The following is a 16,508-nucleotide window of genomic DNA, read 5'->3' on the forward strand; positions in this document are numbered from 1 at the left end:
CATATTGAATTGACCAGTAAATAGTATCAGCCTCCTTCATAAACGTTCAGCTTACACAAGCAAAAAGAACGCCCATTACCTGACACGCTCTCTGGGGTCGCCAAAGGATTCTCGCAGGCGGGAGAAATCAGGGTAGAAGTTCGGAGACGGAGATATAACTTCTAAAAGGCCTGACTGGATTTCATTAGGAAACCTGGAAGAAAGAAACAGTCATGAATACAGACCTGCAGGTTTATGTTTTGCATTCCACTTAAAGAGGAACTCCAGTGAACATTTTACTGTTGGCAGGTGATGTAGCTGCTGCATGGTTTTTGGCAGTTGGAAACAACTGTAAACAGCTATTTTCCACAAAAGTTTGAACTTTTCTTGTGGGGGGGGGGGGGGGTTACTTGTGGGAGGGGTTTCACCACAAGATCAGTCATACAGCGCCCCCTGATGTTCTGTTTGTGAAAAGGAATAGATTTCTCATGTAAAAGGGGGTATCAGCTACTGATTGGGATAAAGTTCAGTTTTTGGTCAGAGTTTCTCTTTAACGGTAAAACTAATTCAGTTAAATCACTTTTTAATAGAAGGTCTAAACAGACAGGTGACACAAAGAGTCTGGACATCTGAATCATTGTTGCTCTGTGTAGCTTTACCACTGCTTTTCCACAAATCTTCACCACTCCCATAACTCTGCCACTGCTGCTCCACATAACTCTGCCACTGCTGCTCCACATAACTCTGCCACTGCTGCTCCACATAACTCTGCCACTGCTGCTCCACATAACTCAGCCACTGCTGCTCCACATAACTCTGCCACTGCTGCTCCACATAACTCAGCCACTGCTGCTCCACATAACTCAGCCACTGCTGCTCCACATAACTCAGCCACTGCTGCTCCACATAACTCAGCCACTGCTGCTCCACATAACTCAGCCACTGCTGCTCCACATAACTCAGCCACTGCTGCTCCACATAACTCTGCCACTGCTGCTCCACATAAATCAGACCCTGCTGCTCCACATAACTCTGCCACTGCTGCTCCACATAACTCTGCCCCTGCTGCTCCACATAACTCTGCCACCGCTGCTCCACAAAACTCAGCCCCTGCTGCTCCACATAACTCTGCCACTGCTGCTCCACATAACTCTGCCACTGCTGCTCCACATAACTCAGCCACTGCTGCTCCACATAACTCAGCCACTGCTGCTCCACATAACTCAGCCACTGCTGCTCCACATAACTCTTCCACTGCTGCTCCACATAACTCAGCCACTGCTGCTCCACATAACTCTGCCACTGCTGCGCCACATAACTCAGACCCTGCTTCTCCACATAACTCTGCCACTGCTGCTCCACATAACTCTGCCACTGCTGCTCCACATAACTCTGCCACTGCTGCTCCACATAACTCTGCCACTGCTGCTCCACATAACTCTGCCACTGCTGCTCCACATAACTCTGCCACCGCTGCTCCACAAAGCTCTAACCCTGCTGTTCCACATAACTCTGCCACTGCTGCTCCACATAACTCTGCCACTGCTGCTCCACATAACTCTGCCACTGCTGCTCCATATATCTCTGTTGGCAATTTATCCAGCAAAGAAATCTGATTGGCTGTTTGTGGCTCTGCCCCTTTAGTGAATTTGAACCCCATTCACTTAATGACCCACTGTAGCAGGTTTGAGGCCTCTGCCATTAACAGTGTAAGAATGGCAGCAGTTTCAATATTCCCCTTGAAAACCAATAGGTGAATTTTGATTGTCTTTTGTAGGCCCCACCCACTTTTCTGAATATTAACCCTAGTCACCCAGTGACCAACTGTATCAAGAACCCTGCCATTAACAGAGTAAGAATGGCTGCAGTTTGTATTTCCCCATGTAAAAAGTTAGTTGTTTTTGGCTCCGCCCACTATTTCTAATCTTTACATACAGTCACTCAATGACCAAGTTTATGAGCTTTGGGGTCCTTGGCATCAATAAGTTGCAATTTCCCATTGAAATTAAACAAATGTGATGTTTGTGGTCCGCCCCCTTTTCAGAATTTAAACCCCAGTCTCTCAGTGACTGACTGTACCAGATTTGAGGTCTCTGCCATTTAGGGCTCGTTTCCACTATCGCGAACCTGCATGCGTCCAGCGCATGCGGATTCGCACATGTAATGAAAGTGGATGGGCCTGTTTCCACTGTAGCGTTGTTGAGGTGCGTTTTTTTCAGCGGTGAAAAAACGCACAAAAGAGACGCAGAATTCGCCTGCGAGTGGAATGCATGCGAATCGCATGCAATGTATTTAATAGGGAAAACGCATGCGTTATCCCCATGCGTTTTTGGCGCGAATTCGCATGCAAATTCGCATAGGTACCAATGTAAATTCACACAGGCAGTGACATGGTTAAAATCGCATATACCCTCACCTATGTGAATTTGCGGCAAAAACCGCATGGGGAATCGCATCCGCATGCGATTTCATCAGCGGTGGAATCCAGACGATTCCGCACCGCAATAGTGGAAACGAGCCCTTAGTGTATGAAGGGCAGCAATGTAAATAATCCCCTTGAAAATCAATAAATCCCAGTCACTCAGTGACCAACTGTGCCAATTTTGAGAACACTGCCATTAACAGTGTAAGAATGGTTGCAGTTTATATTTTCCCATGTAAAAAATGTAGTTGGCGCCGCTTTTTGCAACCTTGACATACAATCACTCAATTACCAAGTTTATGAGCTTTGGGGTCCTTGGTATCAATAATTTGGATATTCCCACTGAAATTAAAGAAATCTGGTTGGCTGTTTGTGGCTCTACCCCCTTTCTGAATTTGAACCCCAGTTACCCAGTGACCAACTGTACTAGGTTTGAGGCACCTGCTATTAACAGTAACAATGGCAGCAATTTTAATATTCCCCTTGAAAAACAACAGGTGAATTTTGATTGGCTGTTGTAGGCTCCACCCATTTTCCTGAATATTAATTCCAGTCACCCAGTTTAAACGATTGGGTGCTGCAACTCGGACGTCTGATTATTGGGTGATCTGCAGTATCACCAATAATGCAGACACTATATGTTGTGATCTGCAGAATCACCAATAATGCAAGTATAGCTCACAAGGTACTGTGTGATAGTGATTGGTGCAACATTAAACAAATAGGAGATAGAGCCTCCCAGAGGAGCTGGGAGGCCTAGCAGCACTGTACTTAATAGTTTGACTGAACCTTACCAGAGGAGCTGGCAAGGTATTGTCAGAAGATGTGCCTGTATAATCTAACCAGACCTTTCCAGTGGGGCTGGTCAGGGACTACAGTGCACGTAGCTATGAAGAAAGTACAAGGACTTTACCAAAGGAGCTGGTAAAGTACTATCAGACACGGTAACTGTAAAGTTTGGCAAGACCTTACCAGAGGAGCTGGCAAGGTACTATCAGTAACAAGTGTCACCTCACCAGTGGAGCTGGTGGGTAATACTACAAACACCTCACCAGTGGCAAGGGCCCACTGGTGAGAGGAGTGGTCGGACAGGCAAGGTTCGGCAACAGAGAGGCAGTATCAGTACAGAAACGACAGGCAGGAGAATAGTAGGTAATCAGGCAGAGGTTCAGCAACAAGGGTCAGATAGGCAGAAGTACAGAATCCGTAAACAAATGCGAGGTCAGAGAATAGCCAGAATCATACACAGGTAATCAAATAATAATATACAATAGTCCTAGTCTTGTGTGAAATCCATGGTTTCCTCCCAGATCAAAGCACACCGGATACTAGTCTAAGGTCTGAGCGCTAACACGAAGTATTCACAACGGCAGACAGTTAGCTAATGGAGAGCGGAGGCTTAAGAAGCAGAGGAAGGCTCTCAGCCGCGCCCAGCTCGGAAACAGCTAATCCGAGCGGCGAGAGTCACCTCTGACGTCAGCAGGTCAGCAGGTCAGCTGACGCGTCCTCTCCCAGCATAAAGGTCCTGTCTCCGCGTGCGCCCGCGCGAGACAGTGACCCCATGAGCAGATGACAGTACCGTTCCAGGCGTGCTAAACGCCGACAGAACGGATAAGACCAGGGAACAGGGAATACAGGCGGCTGCGGCCATACTCCGCACGTGCCATATTATTGATTGTTTCACCCAGTGACCAACTGTGCAAAGTTTGACAACCCTGACATTAACGGTGTAAGAATGGATACAGTTTATATTTTCCTAGTGAAATTTGTTTTTGGCTCCGCCCACTTTCTGTAACCTTGGCACACAGTCACTCAATGACCATGTTTGTGAGATTTCAAGTTCCTGGCATCCCCCCCGTCATCCAATGAGTGACTGTACAGTAGCAAGTTTGAAGCCTCTGTCATTAACAGTGTAAGAATGGCAGCAGTTTAAATATTCCCCTTAAAAATCAACAGGTGAATATTAATTGGCTGTTGTAAGCTCCACCCACTTTCCTGAATCTTAATCGCATTCACCCAGTGACCAAGTGCGGCAAGTTTGAGAACCCTGCGATTAACAGTCTAAGAATGGCTGCAGTTTACATTTTCCCATTAAAAATGAATGGCTGAAATTTGATTGGCTGTTTTATGCTCCGCCCACTTTTCCTGGATTTGTAATCTTGGTCACCAAGTGACCAACTGTGCCAAGTGTGGGGACTCTGGCTTGATTACTGTGAGAATGGCAGCCTTTTACATTTTTTCCATTGACTTGAATGGGTGAAATCTGATTTGCAGCTCCGCCCAGGTGTGCAGGGGGGACGCGAGACCTCCAGAACATATCATCCCAGGTAGTAAGGGATCTGTATGCCAAGTTTAGTGGCCAAGCTGCGATTCCCCCATGCAGAGATGGATTAAAATCTGTAGGTTTTGTCAGATTTCTACTACCTTTTGTAAGTGACAGCAACATAGGAGAAAAGGCATTTGTGGCTCATTTTACTCTGGGAGACTTCTTATTTGTATGTGTTTACATGTATATTAAATTTCATGATTTTTCGCAATAGTGGTCCTTTAAGTCCCCATAATGAGGTTATGATCTAATGATTTTAAACAGTATACAATAAATGCAGCCAAACTAACAGAAAACATTGATTCTTGTGTTCGAATAAAAGAAAGGTTAACAGTAAGGCCCCGTTCACACTGCACGCGTTTCCAGCCGCGTTTTGGAAACGCGTGCAGGTGGCCGACACGCACGACATCAGACATTGCATAGAGTGCAATGTCTGATGTTCACACTGCATGCGTTCCGGACCTGTGAGGTCCGGGAACGCATGCTGCACGCATTTTTTGTAAAAACGCGTGGCTGTCCCATTCACTTTTCAGTGATGGGATCAGCCACGCAACGCATACGAACGCAGATGGCGTGCGTTCGTACGCGTTGCGGTCCGCATGCGTTGCGGTCCGCGTTCTGCAGTCTGAACGGGGCCTTAGGCAAAAGTTCAAATCCTAAAATTTGAATTTTTGTGTGAAAAGGATAATGATATCACGCGAAAATTCGCGTTTGCACGCGAAAATATTTAATTGCGCATGAAAATTTGCGATCGCGCGCAAACGCGAAAATTCGCGCGAAAACAGCCGTGCTAACAGTTAGCACTCTTTTGTGAATCAAGACCATAGAGCTAACATCCTGTGTTTACAAATTAGCTGCTCTGCGGAGGCACCCAGCTGACACAGCTAAGAGATCAAATTACACTTGTGATTACTTATGTGATTTAGAGCAAAAAATGGAATTTTGAGTTTCATACCACGTTAAAAATTTGCATAAAATTGGGCTAGACCACTGATTGGCATCTCATTCACCATCTCTATTTAGGAGTAAAGCCCGGTACACACGGGTATTTTAAAGACAAACGGATCCGGTAAAGCAGATCCAGCCTCCACTTCACCGGATTCGTAGGCTTAGTCCACACTGGCAAACAGATTGGTGAAAACTAATCTGATCACCGGTCGATTAGATCCGTTTTCACTCCATTGTCACTCCGGTCTGCTGAGAGTGCGGGGGAGGGAGGGAGAGAGGGTTTCTTACCAAGGTTTCCGTCTCTTCCCCTTGCGTCTCACGTCGCGTCACCAGACTACCATGCATCCTCCTTTAACCCAGAAGGAGGAAGCGTGGTAGTCACATGACGTGACGTGAGATGCAAGGGGAAGAGACGGAAGCCTTGGTAAGAAACCCTCTCTCCCTCACCTGTCCGCTCAGGTACAGTCTAGCGTCCCCAGTCCCCACATCCCCCCCAGACACCAAACCCCGGTGGAGCATCCCCACATCCCCCCCAGACCCCCTCCCCCGGTGGAGCATCCCCATATCCCCCCAGACTCCCACCCCCAGTGGAGCATCCCCCACATCCTCCCAGCCCCAGTGGAGCATTCCCACATCCCCCCCAGACCCCCTCCCCCGGTGGAGCATCCCCACATCCCCCCAGCCCCGGTGGAGCATTCCCACATCCCCCCAGCCCCGGTGGAGCATTCCCACATCCCCCCAGCCCCAGTGGAGCATCCGCACATCACCCCAGCCCCAGTGGAGCATCCGCACATCACCCCAGCCCCAGTGGAGCATTCCCACATCCCCCAGCCCCGGTGGAGCATCCCCACATTACCCCATCCCCAGTGGAGCATCCCCACATCCCCCCAGACTCCCACCTCCGGTGGAGCATCCCCCCAGATTCCCACCTGTTAGGATCCCCAGTTTTGCCTGTCATTGCAGTGATGGGCTGACTCTGCATTTGCTTCAGTCTGCACATTACTGCAATGGAATTGTATGCAAGTCTGTGAGGATTCTCAGTTCTGCCTGTCATTGCAGTGATGGGCTGACTGTCCATCGGTTTTTGTCTGCACATTGCTGCAATGGAATTGCATGTGTGTGTGCAAGGATTCCCAGTTCTGTTTCTCACTGCAGTTATGGGCTGGCTTTGCATTTGGCTCAGTCCTGCTGCAGTGAGATTACATGGGAGTGTCTGAACACCTGCAAGGTGAGTGCCTCATTAGCGGAGTACTTAAGATCCAGACTTCCCAGCAGCCTTTGCTGTCGCATTGTTTGTCCTCCCTGCTTGTGCAGCCTCAGTTCCTGCTCCTGTCTTGCCTGAGTCCTAGGATTTATATCTGTCTGGTTGCTCCAGTTCTGCCTGACCTCTTGGAGTTATAGCCTGTGTGTTTGCTCTTGTCCTGTATGCTGTATTCTGGATGAATATCTACATACCTGCTGGTGGACTTGAACTTACTAATATTGCCTGGGTAAATACTCCTGTCAAGTTGCTTCATGAACATAATGTTGCATGCTTGTTCCTGCACGGTCTGGAATCTACTTTGAATACTGTTGATGTACATACCTTCACTGTAAATAAAACATCACTTTGCATCATATCCTGGGTGTCTGCGTCTTTGGGCGTTCATCTGCACGAAGCAAAGCCTCGCCAGACGGAATGCCTGCTGGTGAGCATGACACCACCCCCGGTGGAGCATCCCCACATCCCCCCAGCCCCGGTGGAGCATCCCCACATCCCCCCAGACCCCCTCCCCCGGTGGGGCATCCCCACATCCCCCAAGACCCCCCCTCCCCCAGTGGAGAATCCCCACATCCCCCCCAGCCCCGGTGGAGCATCCCAACATCCTCCTCCAGACCCTCACCCCCTGGTGGAGCATCCTCACATCCCCCCAGACCCCTCCCCCAGTGGAGCATCCTCACATCCCCCCCAGACCCCCTCCCTCAGTGGAGCACCCCCCCCACCTCCCCCACATCCCCCAGCCCCAGTGGATTTTGGCCCTTAGAACTGTCCACCTCTTCACTAGTGTGAAGAAACGCTCCGTTCTACCATTGCCCCCATGCAGGGCTTCAGCTTCCGTTTCTGGTCCGCTGGGCTCAGCAGTCCGGAAAATTAGGTGCTGCAAGAAAGTTGCGTTCCGTCCAGCTGAACGGACGGACTGGATCCGTACTAACAGACGCATGTGAACACTTCCATAGGTTAACATTAGATCCGTTCAGTTTGTACAGTATATGGTACAGTCCGTTCAGCAGGACCGTTTTTAAACGCAAGTGTGAACTGGGCCTAAGAGTGGAATTATAAATCCTCCTATTTTTATTTATCAAAAGCTTCATTTTTTTTTTTTTTTACTCTTTTTATTCAATAGTCACACACACAAAGCGTTGGTCTGTTAAATGCATTTCATAACCTTGTGCCATAAGAAATATGGCGATCAGGTCATGTGACCTCGCTGTCTGTATGCCAGTTCCAGGTGCGTAACTCAGAAACTCATACCTTTTGAGATGAGAAATAGGGACACTTATGCCACGCCCATGACAGGCCCCCCTAGTCACGCATACTATAAAGATTTCATAAGAAAAATATGTTGTTTTATGATTCAAACCCCACTGGTCCTATCTATCCTGCTTCATTTTCCTTCATATTAACATTTTAAAATTAGTAATATATCAATCACAAGGATGTGAATAAAGTTTAGAGTCAAAAACATTTTTTTAGTATATATATATATATATATATATATATATATATATATATATATTTACATAGAAAGAGGGACAACGTCCTGAAAGAGGGACAAATGAGGAGGGAAGAGGGACAGAATGACAGGGCTCCCAAAGAGGGACTATTCCACCAATAGAGGGACAGTTGGGAGCTATGGAAACTGCTCAATCCGTCCAGTCATCAGCCTGGCAGCCAAGCGACTGGCAGATTTTTAACAGGGTTATGGCAGCTTCTGTATTCCTCTCACTTCAGGCGTGCTTTACCATCAAAGTTCTCGCAGTGGGGGGGTATAACAGCTCCTGATGGAGGCATACCCACAGGTCTCTGTGCTGCACTGCAATGGATTCTGACAGAAGCTTCACATGAAATGTATGCAGAAAGCTCTCATGCTGGGACTAAAGACCCCTTTCAATTATCTCCTTTGCTTCTCTACTCTGCTTTGCAGCTGAACATGTGAAAGTTCCAGGAGAGAGAACAGACGGGGGCTGGTTTAGGGCCAGCACTGCAGTGATCATCCTTTACGCAGGTCTCTCTGAACACATCTGATGAAATTACAGCCTATTTGGCTATGCATTGATTCCCAATTCTCATTTCTTTAGATTTATTTTTTTGAAAATGGGAGCCCAGACCGCGGATTGTGTTCTGCAACCGGGTCTAGTGTGGACCGACCCTTACTATTTATTGTGTGGTTCCTCACTTCCTGTTTTCAGAACCCCCAGCTATCATGTTCAAGTCACAAAGCTTCATCAAGGTCCCAAGGACAGGAGTGGAGGAAGAAAAAACGTAAATATAGCACGATTGGCTCCTGATCACATGATCACTATGATCGCCAGCGGATCGTAGTGATGACTAACAGAGCAGTGGCGGTCTGAGGGGAAGAGGAGGACCCACTCACATTCCTGATGTCCCCCCTGCGATCATCTTCGCTCTGGCCGGCATCTCCACTCGCTCTGACCTAAGTGTCGGGTCCCGGCTTGATGACGTCATCAAGCCGCGACCCGGAACTTAACGGCAGTGCGAGTGAGGATGCCGGCCGAAGCAGAGAGGGCTAGAGATGCTCATTGCTGGAGTCTGGGAGGTGAGTAAAGGATGCTGGCCAGCCCAGCCATCTATAGTGGAGATCCGGCTGCCTGACCTCACCCCCCCCACCCCAAATGTGCCCCACCCCGCATGTAAAATGGCCTGGTCCTTAAAGAGAATCTGTAACGTTAAAACGTCCCCTGGGGGGTACTCACCTCGGATGGGGGAAGCCTCAGGATCCTAATGAGGCTTCCCACGCCGTCTGCCGTCCCTCGGGGGTCTCGCTGTAGCCCTCCGTACAGCGGTGACGTAATATTTACCTTTGCAGGCTCCTGCGCAGGCGCTCTGGCTGCTTTCGCTCCGAAGGAGGCGGAAATACCCGATCTCAGTCGGGTCCGCTCTACTGCGCAGGCGCAAGTCTCCGGCGCCTGCGCAGTAGAGCGGACCCGACTGAGATCGGGTATTTCCGCCTCCTTCGGAGCGAAAGCAGCCACAGCGCCCCCGCTGGAGCCTGCAAAGGTAAATATTGAATTGAACAGTCGGCACAGTCGCCGGCTGTTCGGAGGGCTGCAGCGAGACCTCCGTGGGACAGAGGACGGTGTGGGAAGCCTCATTAGGATCCTGAGGCTTCCCCCACCCGAGGTGAGTACCCCCCAGGGGATCTTTTTGTCGTTACAGAGTCTCTTTAACCTCCCTGGCGTTCTATTAAAGATCGCCAGGGGGCAGCGCAGCGCTATTTTTTTAAAAAAAATTTCAATCACGTAGCTAGCCTAGTGCTAGCTACATGATGCCCCCCTCCCTTCCGCATCCCTCCCACCCCTCCGATCGCCGCCGGCGCTGTAAGCCATAAGGAAATCCCGTTCTTGAACGGGATTTCCTTTAGGGCTTCCCCCGTCGCCATGGCGACGCACGTCGTGACGTCATCGACGTTGTGACGTCACAGGGAGACCCGATCCACCCCTCAGCGCTGCCTGGCACTGATTGGCCAGGCAGCGCACGGGGTCTCGCCTGGGGGGGCCCTGCATCGCGGCGGGTAGCGGCGGAGGCGATCGGGTGAGACATGCAGCAAGCAAAGTGCTTGCTGCGTGTTTTAAAAAAAAATTATTCAAATCGGCCCAGCGGGGCCTGAGCGGCGACCTCCGGCGGTAATGGACGTAAATATGCGTCCATACCGCTAAGGAGGTTAAAGGGGGTTAGGCAGCCGGTCCCCAAAGGGTTAAAAATGTAAACAATTACATTTTTTGAAAAAATTTGAGTGTTTAAATTTTTTTTATCAAACACTTCCATTATCTTATCTGCACCTTCTGAACAAGGTTCAGGGTAGGTGCACACATAACATAAAATGCGTTTTATGTCAGGTTTCATTTTATGTTGTGTGCGTTTTTTCTGCGTTTTTACTGCGTTTTTGGTGCGTTTGCGTTAGCACTTTTTTATCGCAGATGCGTTTTTCAAGAGTTTTGCGTGCGTTTTAATGCGTTTGCACATATACAAATGCACATTTTTCTTTCGTGTTTTATGCAAATCACTAGGAAGACAACAGGAAGCGGAAATACATTGCAAAACAATTTTTTTAACCAAAAACGCATAGAAAAACACATGGAAAATGCATACCATCGCGTTTCCTTTTACTTTCATTATGTGCGCTGCGTTTTTGAAAATGCATGGATTAAAAACGCATATGCGGTTTTGATATGCGTTTTTTCCTGTGGCCCACAGATTTCCATTAGTGGTAAAATGCAGCATTTTCTGCAACGCTAGCGTTTCTGCTAAGTGTGCACCTAGCCTTAAGTCATGCATATATTATTCCACCTAAAAAAGCAAAAATAACTTCCGTTCTTTAGAATCCAAACCTCTATTCCTGACCTCCTGTGTTTTAATTCAAATCCTGCATTTCCAGTCGAAGACCAACTCCACATTAGCCGCAGTGGATCATTCACACTTCCATCATCTCCTGGAAAAGCTGTGAATCTGTGAATTTGTGAATGATGCAGTATCTCACTCCTCCCATCCATACATAATTGCCTCTAGGCTAATCTGGGCTACAGCGCTCAAAATTAAATGCCTTTTCTTGTATAAAATAAAAAAAGTTAAGTTAAGAGATCACTGGATCCACCAGTGAGCCTGAGCTCAGCCACCTATCAGATCTATCAGCCAGGCTTCACCCCTGTAAGTTTGCCCACCACCAAACATCGGGGACGCTGTGGTCTGCCACCAAACCCTCGCTCAGCTCCACGGACACAGCAGCTCTGGTCCCTGCATGGCATCTGGGGTCCCTGTTCTCCTCTAGCAGGCTGGGCCCCCTTTGCTGTTCACTTAGTCTCTAGGCCTCTCTCTCGGCGGATCGGACTAGGCTGGGGCCTAAATCTGCCTCTGATATGGGAGTCACCATGCCCCACACGTCGGCATGGACAGTTGCTGCAGCCAAGTGCCACCAACCATGGGACTCTGTCTCGCTCTATTCTCCTGCTTTCTCTCTCTCTCCTCTTTCTCTCAAGGACATTATGCAGGGCTCCTGAATCGCTGTAGAGCAGTTGAGCGCCGCTGATATAGTGGCAGCTCTGCTCACATAGCACTCATACTACCCCTCTGGTCCTTCTTAGCTGTGTTTCTATGTGTAATAAATACAAGCACTTTATGTATATTCCACCTGTACTTGCGTTGTACATTTTTGCTGTGTATTGTACCACCACTGACCCTGTACCTGCCAAAAACAATTCCCGGTACAATCCCCGCTGTACGAAATAAACAGATAGAGGTGCTCGCTGTGACTTGGACGCCGGAGGAGGCCAAGTTTCGCGGCGGCAGACAGGTGAGCTTTTGACATTACACACATGCACAGGTGGACATTTATACACCTAGGGCAGTGATGGCTAACCTTGGCACTCCAGATGTGGTGGAACTACAAGTTCCATGAGGCATTGCAATACTCTGACAGCTCTAAGCATAACCCGGGGAGACAGAGGCATGATGGGATTTGTAGTTTTGTCACAGCTGGAGTGCCAAGGTTAGCCATCACTGACCTAGGAGGTGGCAGCAGGATGATTTTCGCTGTGCAGTGTGTACCCAAGCAATAGATCTCTCTCTCTGATCAGATTTTTCTGATGACCGCCGATTACTTTTAAGCGACGACCGATTGTTTGGATCTCAGGACGTGGGTACAGGCGTAAGATCATGCGAATGACGTTTGGCAGTGCACGGTGACCACGACCATCACAGCAGATCAGAGCTTTAAGACGACTCTGCGCAAGGTACCGTTCGCGCCCGTCGTGTGACATTGCGTGTACCCGCCGGCCGAAAGATGGATCGTGGAATGCTATTCGTCCGGGGAACGTCGCTGGATCCATCTTCCGCCATCGGGTGGTGAGTATTAAGCTGAATGGTTGATCTGACCATATGTCAAGTGGCGCATAAGTCCACCTTCAGAGTAAAGTATCCGCCGACCAATGTCTCGTCCATCAGAACAGAAATATAAGTGAAATCAGTGTGCATGCAGGAAAGCACATTCTTATATAACGTCTTGTCATTTTACCAGCCAAGGCTACACAATGAGCCCATTACAAGAAAGCCATTATCCCGATAAGCATCCATTATGTGGAGCGTCGGCAGGAAGTGCCCAGCACACCACATGCCGTGGTAAGAGCAGCCTTAGGCAGTGGGGAGTTCCTGCCTCACTTATGTTCCAATCTCGAGAGTCTTTTCAGGTCTTTTATATTACAGATGAGGGCTGTATCTTGATTGGAAAGTACAAAGCGAGATGCCTGACAGTTACCCTAGGTGGCTGAGTGGACGGAATACTCACGTGTGGATTCCTATTACTAGGATGCATACGGGTGCAAATGCAACCGGCAAAAAGAAAAAATTGACTGGGTTCTCTAAACATGGATTTCTATGCAACTATAGCTATCTATTTAAACCATGGTAGCAAAAATCACAAGGTTTTGGCCAGAGGCCTTTATCTCTAGACAAAGGCCTCTGGCCGAAACGTTGTGATTTTTGCTGCTATGGTTCCCCAACCTGTGGTCTGCGGCCCACTGCTAGTCCGCGGGACGATTGCAGTTGTGCCGCGGGACTGCCCTCCTGTCCCCCCCCCCCCCTCCGCGCCCGTCCCCCCCGCTGCTGTTACCTTAGCCAGCGGCCGCTTTCTCTCTTATATTCCCCTCTCTCCTGCCGGAGTGTGATTCACAGCAGCGTGCCCCGCGGCTGCTGTGATGATGATGAGGAAGCAGGAGAGAGCGGATCCCATAGTAACGGCGATACACATCGCCGCTACAGGAAGCCACTCTCTCTCCTGCTTCCTCCTCATCATCACAGCAGCCACGGGGCACGCTGCTGTGAATCACACGCCGGCAGGAGAGAGGGGAATATAAGAAAGGAAGCGGCCGCAGGCTAAGGTAACAGCAGCAGTGGCCGCGGGGGGACGGCTATACTGGGAACTATACTAGCCATACTGGGCACTATACTACCTATACTGGGGAACTATACTAGCCATACTGGGCACTATACTACCTATACTGGGGCTCTATACTAGCTATACTGGGGCTATACTAGCTATACTGGGCACTATACTAGCTATACTGGGGCCAGGGCCGGATTTGTACTTTTTACCGCCCAAGGCCAATGTCATCAGCCACCCCCTTTCAGTATAGGTAGCAAGATAACTTTTCCCTCCAGTATAGGTAGCAAGATGACCCCCCCCCCCTCCAGAATAGGTAGCCAGATGACCCACCCATCTTTCCCTTTAGTATAAGTAGCCTGATGACCCCTTCTCCTCCCCCTCCAGTATAGATAGCCAGATTACTCCCTGAATCCCTTCCTTTCCCACTCCCCCCTTTCAGTACAGCTTGCCTCCACACCGCAGCAGCCATCAGTGTCACTCACTTCTCTGCTTATCTCCAGTGTAGAAGCTTCCTCTTCCCCTCCATCTCCAATGCTGCCAAAGTCCGTAGCCGCCCGCCACAATGCCAATGTGCACAGAGAGCATGGCGGCCACTGCACAGATAGCTGGCAGCAGAGTACTCGTAGTCAGAAGCCCGCCTGATCTCCCTGCATTGCAGCATTTGTAAGCTTGCAAATGCTGCATCAGATTAGTCAGCTTCTTTGGTGCCCTTGCTCCTGTGGTGCCCTAGGCCATGGCCTAGGTGGCCCTAGGCCATGGCCTAGGTGGCCTAGGCCTAAATCTGGCCCTGACTGGGGCACTTTACTGGGCACTATACTAGCCATACTGGGCACTATACCACCTATACTGGGCACAATACTAGCTATACAGGGGCTATACTAGCTATACTGGGGACTATACTAGATATACTGGGGCACTATACTAGCTATACTGGGGCACTATACTAGCCATACTGGGCACTATACTACCTATACTGGGGCACTATACTTGCCATACTGGGCACTATACTAGCTATACTGGGGCTATACTAGCTATAATGGGCACTATACTAGCTATACTGGGGAACTATACTAGCCATACAGGGCACTATACTACATATACTGGGACACTATACTAGCTATACTGGGACACTATACTAGCTATACTGGGCACTATACTAGCTATACTGGTCACTATACTAGCTATACTGGTCACTATACTAGCCATACTGGTCACTATACTAGCCATACTGGGCACTATACTGGCCATACTGGGCACTATACTACCTATACTGGGCACTATACTAGCTATACTGGGGCACTATACTAGCTATACAGGGCACTATACTAGCTATACTAGGCACTATACTAGCTATACTGAGCACTATACTAGCTATACTGGGCACTATACTAGCTATACTGGGCACTATACTAGCTATACTGGGGCACTATACTAGCTATACTGGGGCACTATACTAGCTAAATACTGGAGCACTATACTAGCTATACTGGGGCATTATACTAGCTATATACTGGGGCACTATACTAGCTATACTGGGGTAACTATACTAGCTATACTGGTCACTATACTAGCTATACTGGGCACTATACTAGCTATACTGGGGCACTACATACCCATACTGGGACTATACTAGCTATACTGGGACACTATACTAGCTATACTGGGGTAACTATACTAGCTATACTGGGGTAACTATACTAGCCATACTAGGGCAACTAAACTCCCTACAGTGGGGCAACTATGCTAGCTATGTCTCCACACTCCAGCCCTCCCCCCTCCCCCCGGTAACCCGCTGCGCACGACACTGTCCACTAGGACACAAACCCCCGCTCCCCCCCCTACCCCCCAGAGAAAAACTTGGTGAGAAAGTGGTCCCCGGGCCGGAAAAGGTTGGGGACCCCTGGTTTAAATAAATAGCTATAATTGCATAGAAATCCAAGTTTAGAGACCCAGTCAATTTTTTCATCAGACATGCTGGAAAATCTCAGTTCCACATGGTTAATCGGATGCACAGCAGAAACGGCGTGCGATATCGTGATGACCAATGGACATGATGAACCCTCAAGCCACTACCATCCAGGCTTCTTCTTGCTCCGTCCCTCAGCGCCTCCCAATCCGACAGTCACGTGATTACATACACTTCCTCCTTCCAGGTTGAAGGAGGAAGTGTATAGTCATGTGACGCCGGATTGGAACGCAGCGTGGGAGACGCCGAGGGTCGGAGCAAGATGAAGCCTGATGGGTAAGATTAACCCCCCCTCGGTCACCCGCACAGCTACAGTAATTAGCAGGATGACATTCAAATAACCCTATTCGAATTTCATCCGAATTCGAATTTGAGAGCATCCCTGGTAAGCAGTTGCCAGGCAGCAGCAAGCAGTTGTGAGAGTTTGAGAGGCATTTCACTGCCTATCAACTGTCCGTGGAAAAGAGGCCTAACAATGCCTTAATTGGTTTCCAGCCCACAAAAGAATAAAATTAAAAACCATTATACTTTGGCTTCAAATCAATTAATGACTCATACCCTGCCTATATCTCATACACCGATATGCATCAAACCACCTCCTGCGCTCCTCCAATGATCTTTAGATGTCCCAATCTATAACTACCTCCTAGTCTATAAAAAGTCTTCTCTAAGGCCTCTTTTCCACGGACTGTTGATAGGCAGTGAGATGCC

At 48.9% G+C, this 16,508-nt stretch overlaps 1 protein-coding gene across 2 annotated transcripts in view; it reads right to left on the reverse strand.

Annotated features, from left to right (window-relative positions):
- Positions 1–16,508, reverse strand: part of MGAT4B (alpha-1,3-mannosyl-glycoprotein 4-beta-N-acetylglucosaminyltransferase B) — an 802,706-nt gene that overhangs the window by 270,107 nt on the left and 516,091 nt on the right. For both annotated transcript variants that reach the window (XM_068278091.1, XM_068278092.1), the window contains exon 6: positions 80–193. In XM_068278091.1, the coding sequence (XP_068134192.1) occupies positions 80–193 (114 nt within the window). The remainder of the gene's footprint in view (positions 1–79; positions 194–16,508) is intronic.

The sequence above is a fragment of the Hyperolius riggenbachi genome, chromosome 3, assembly GCF_040937935.1.
Source record: "Hyperolius riggenbachi isolate aHypRig1 chromosome 3, aHypRig1.pri, whole genome shotgun sequence".
Classification (NCBI taxonomy): domain Eukaryota; kingdom Metazoa; phylum Chordata; class Amphibia; order Anura; family Hyperoliidae; genus Hyperolius; species Hyperolius riggenbachi.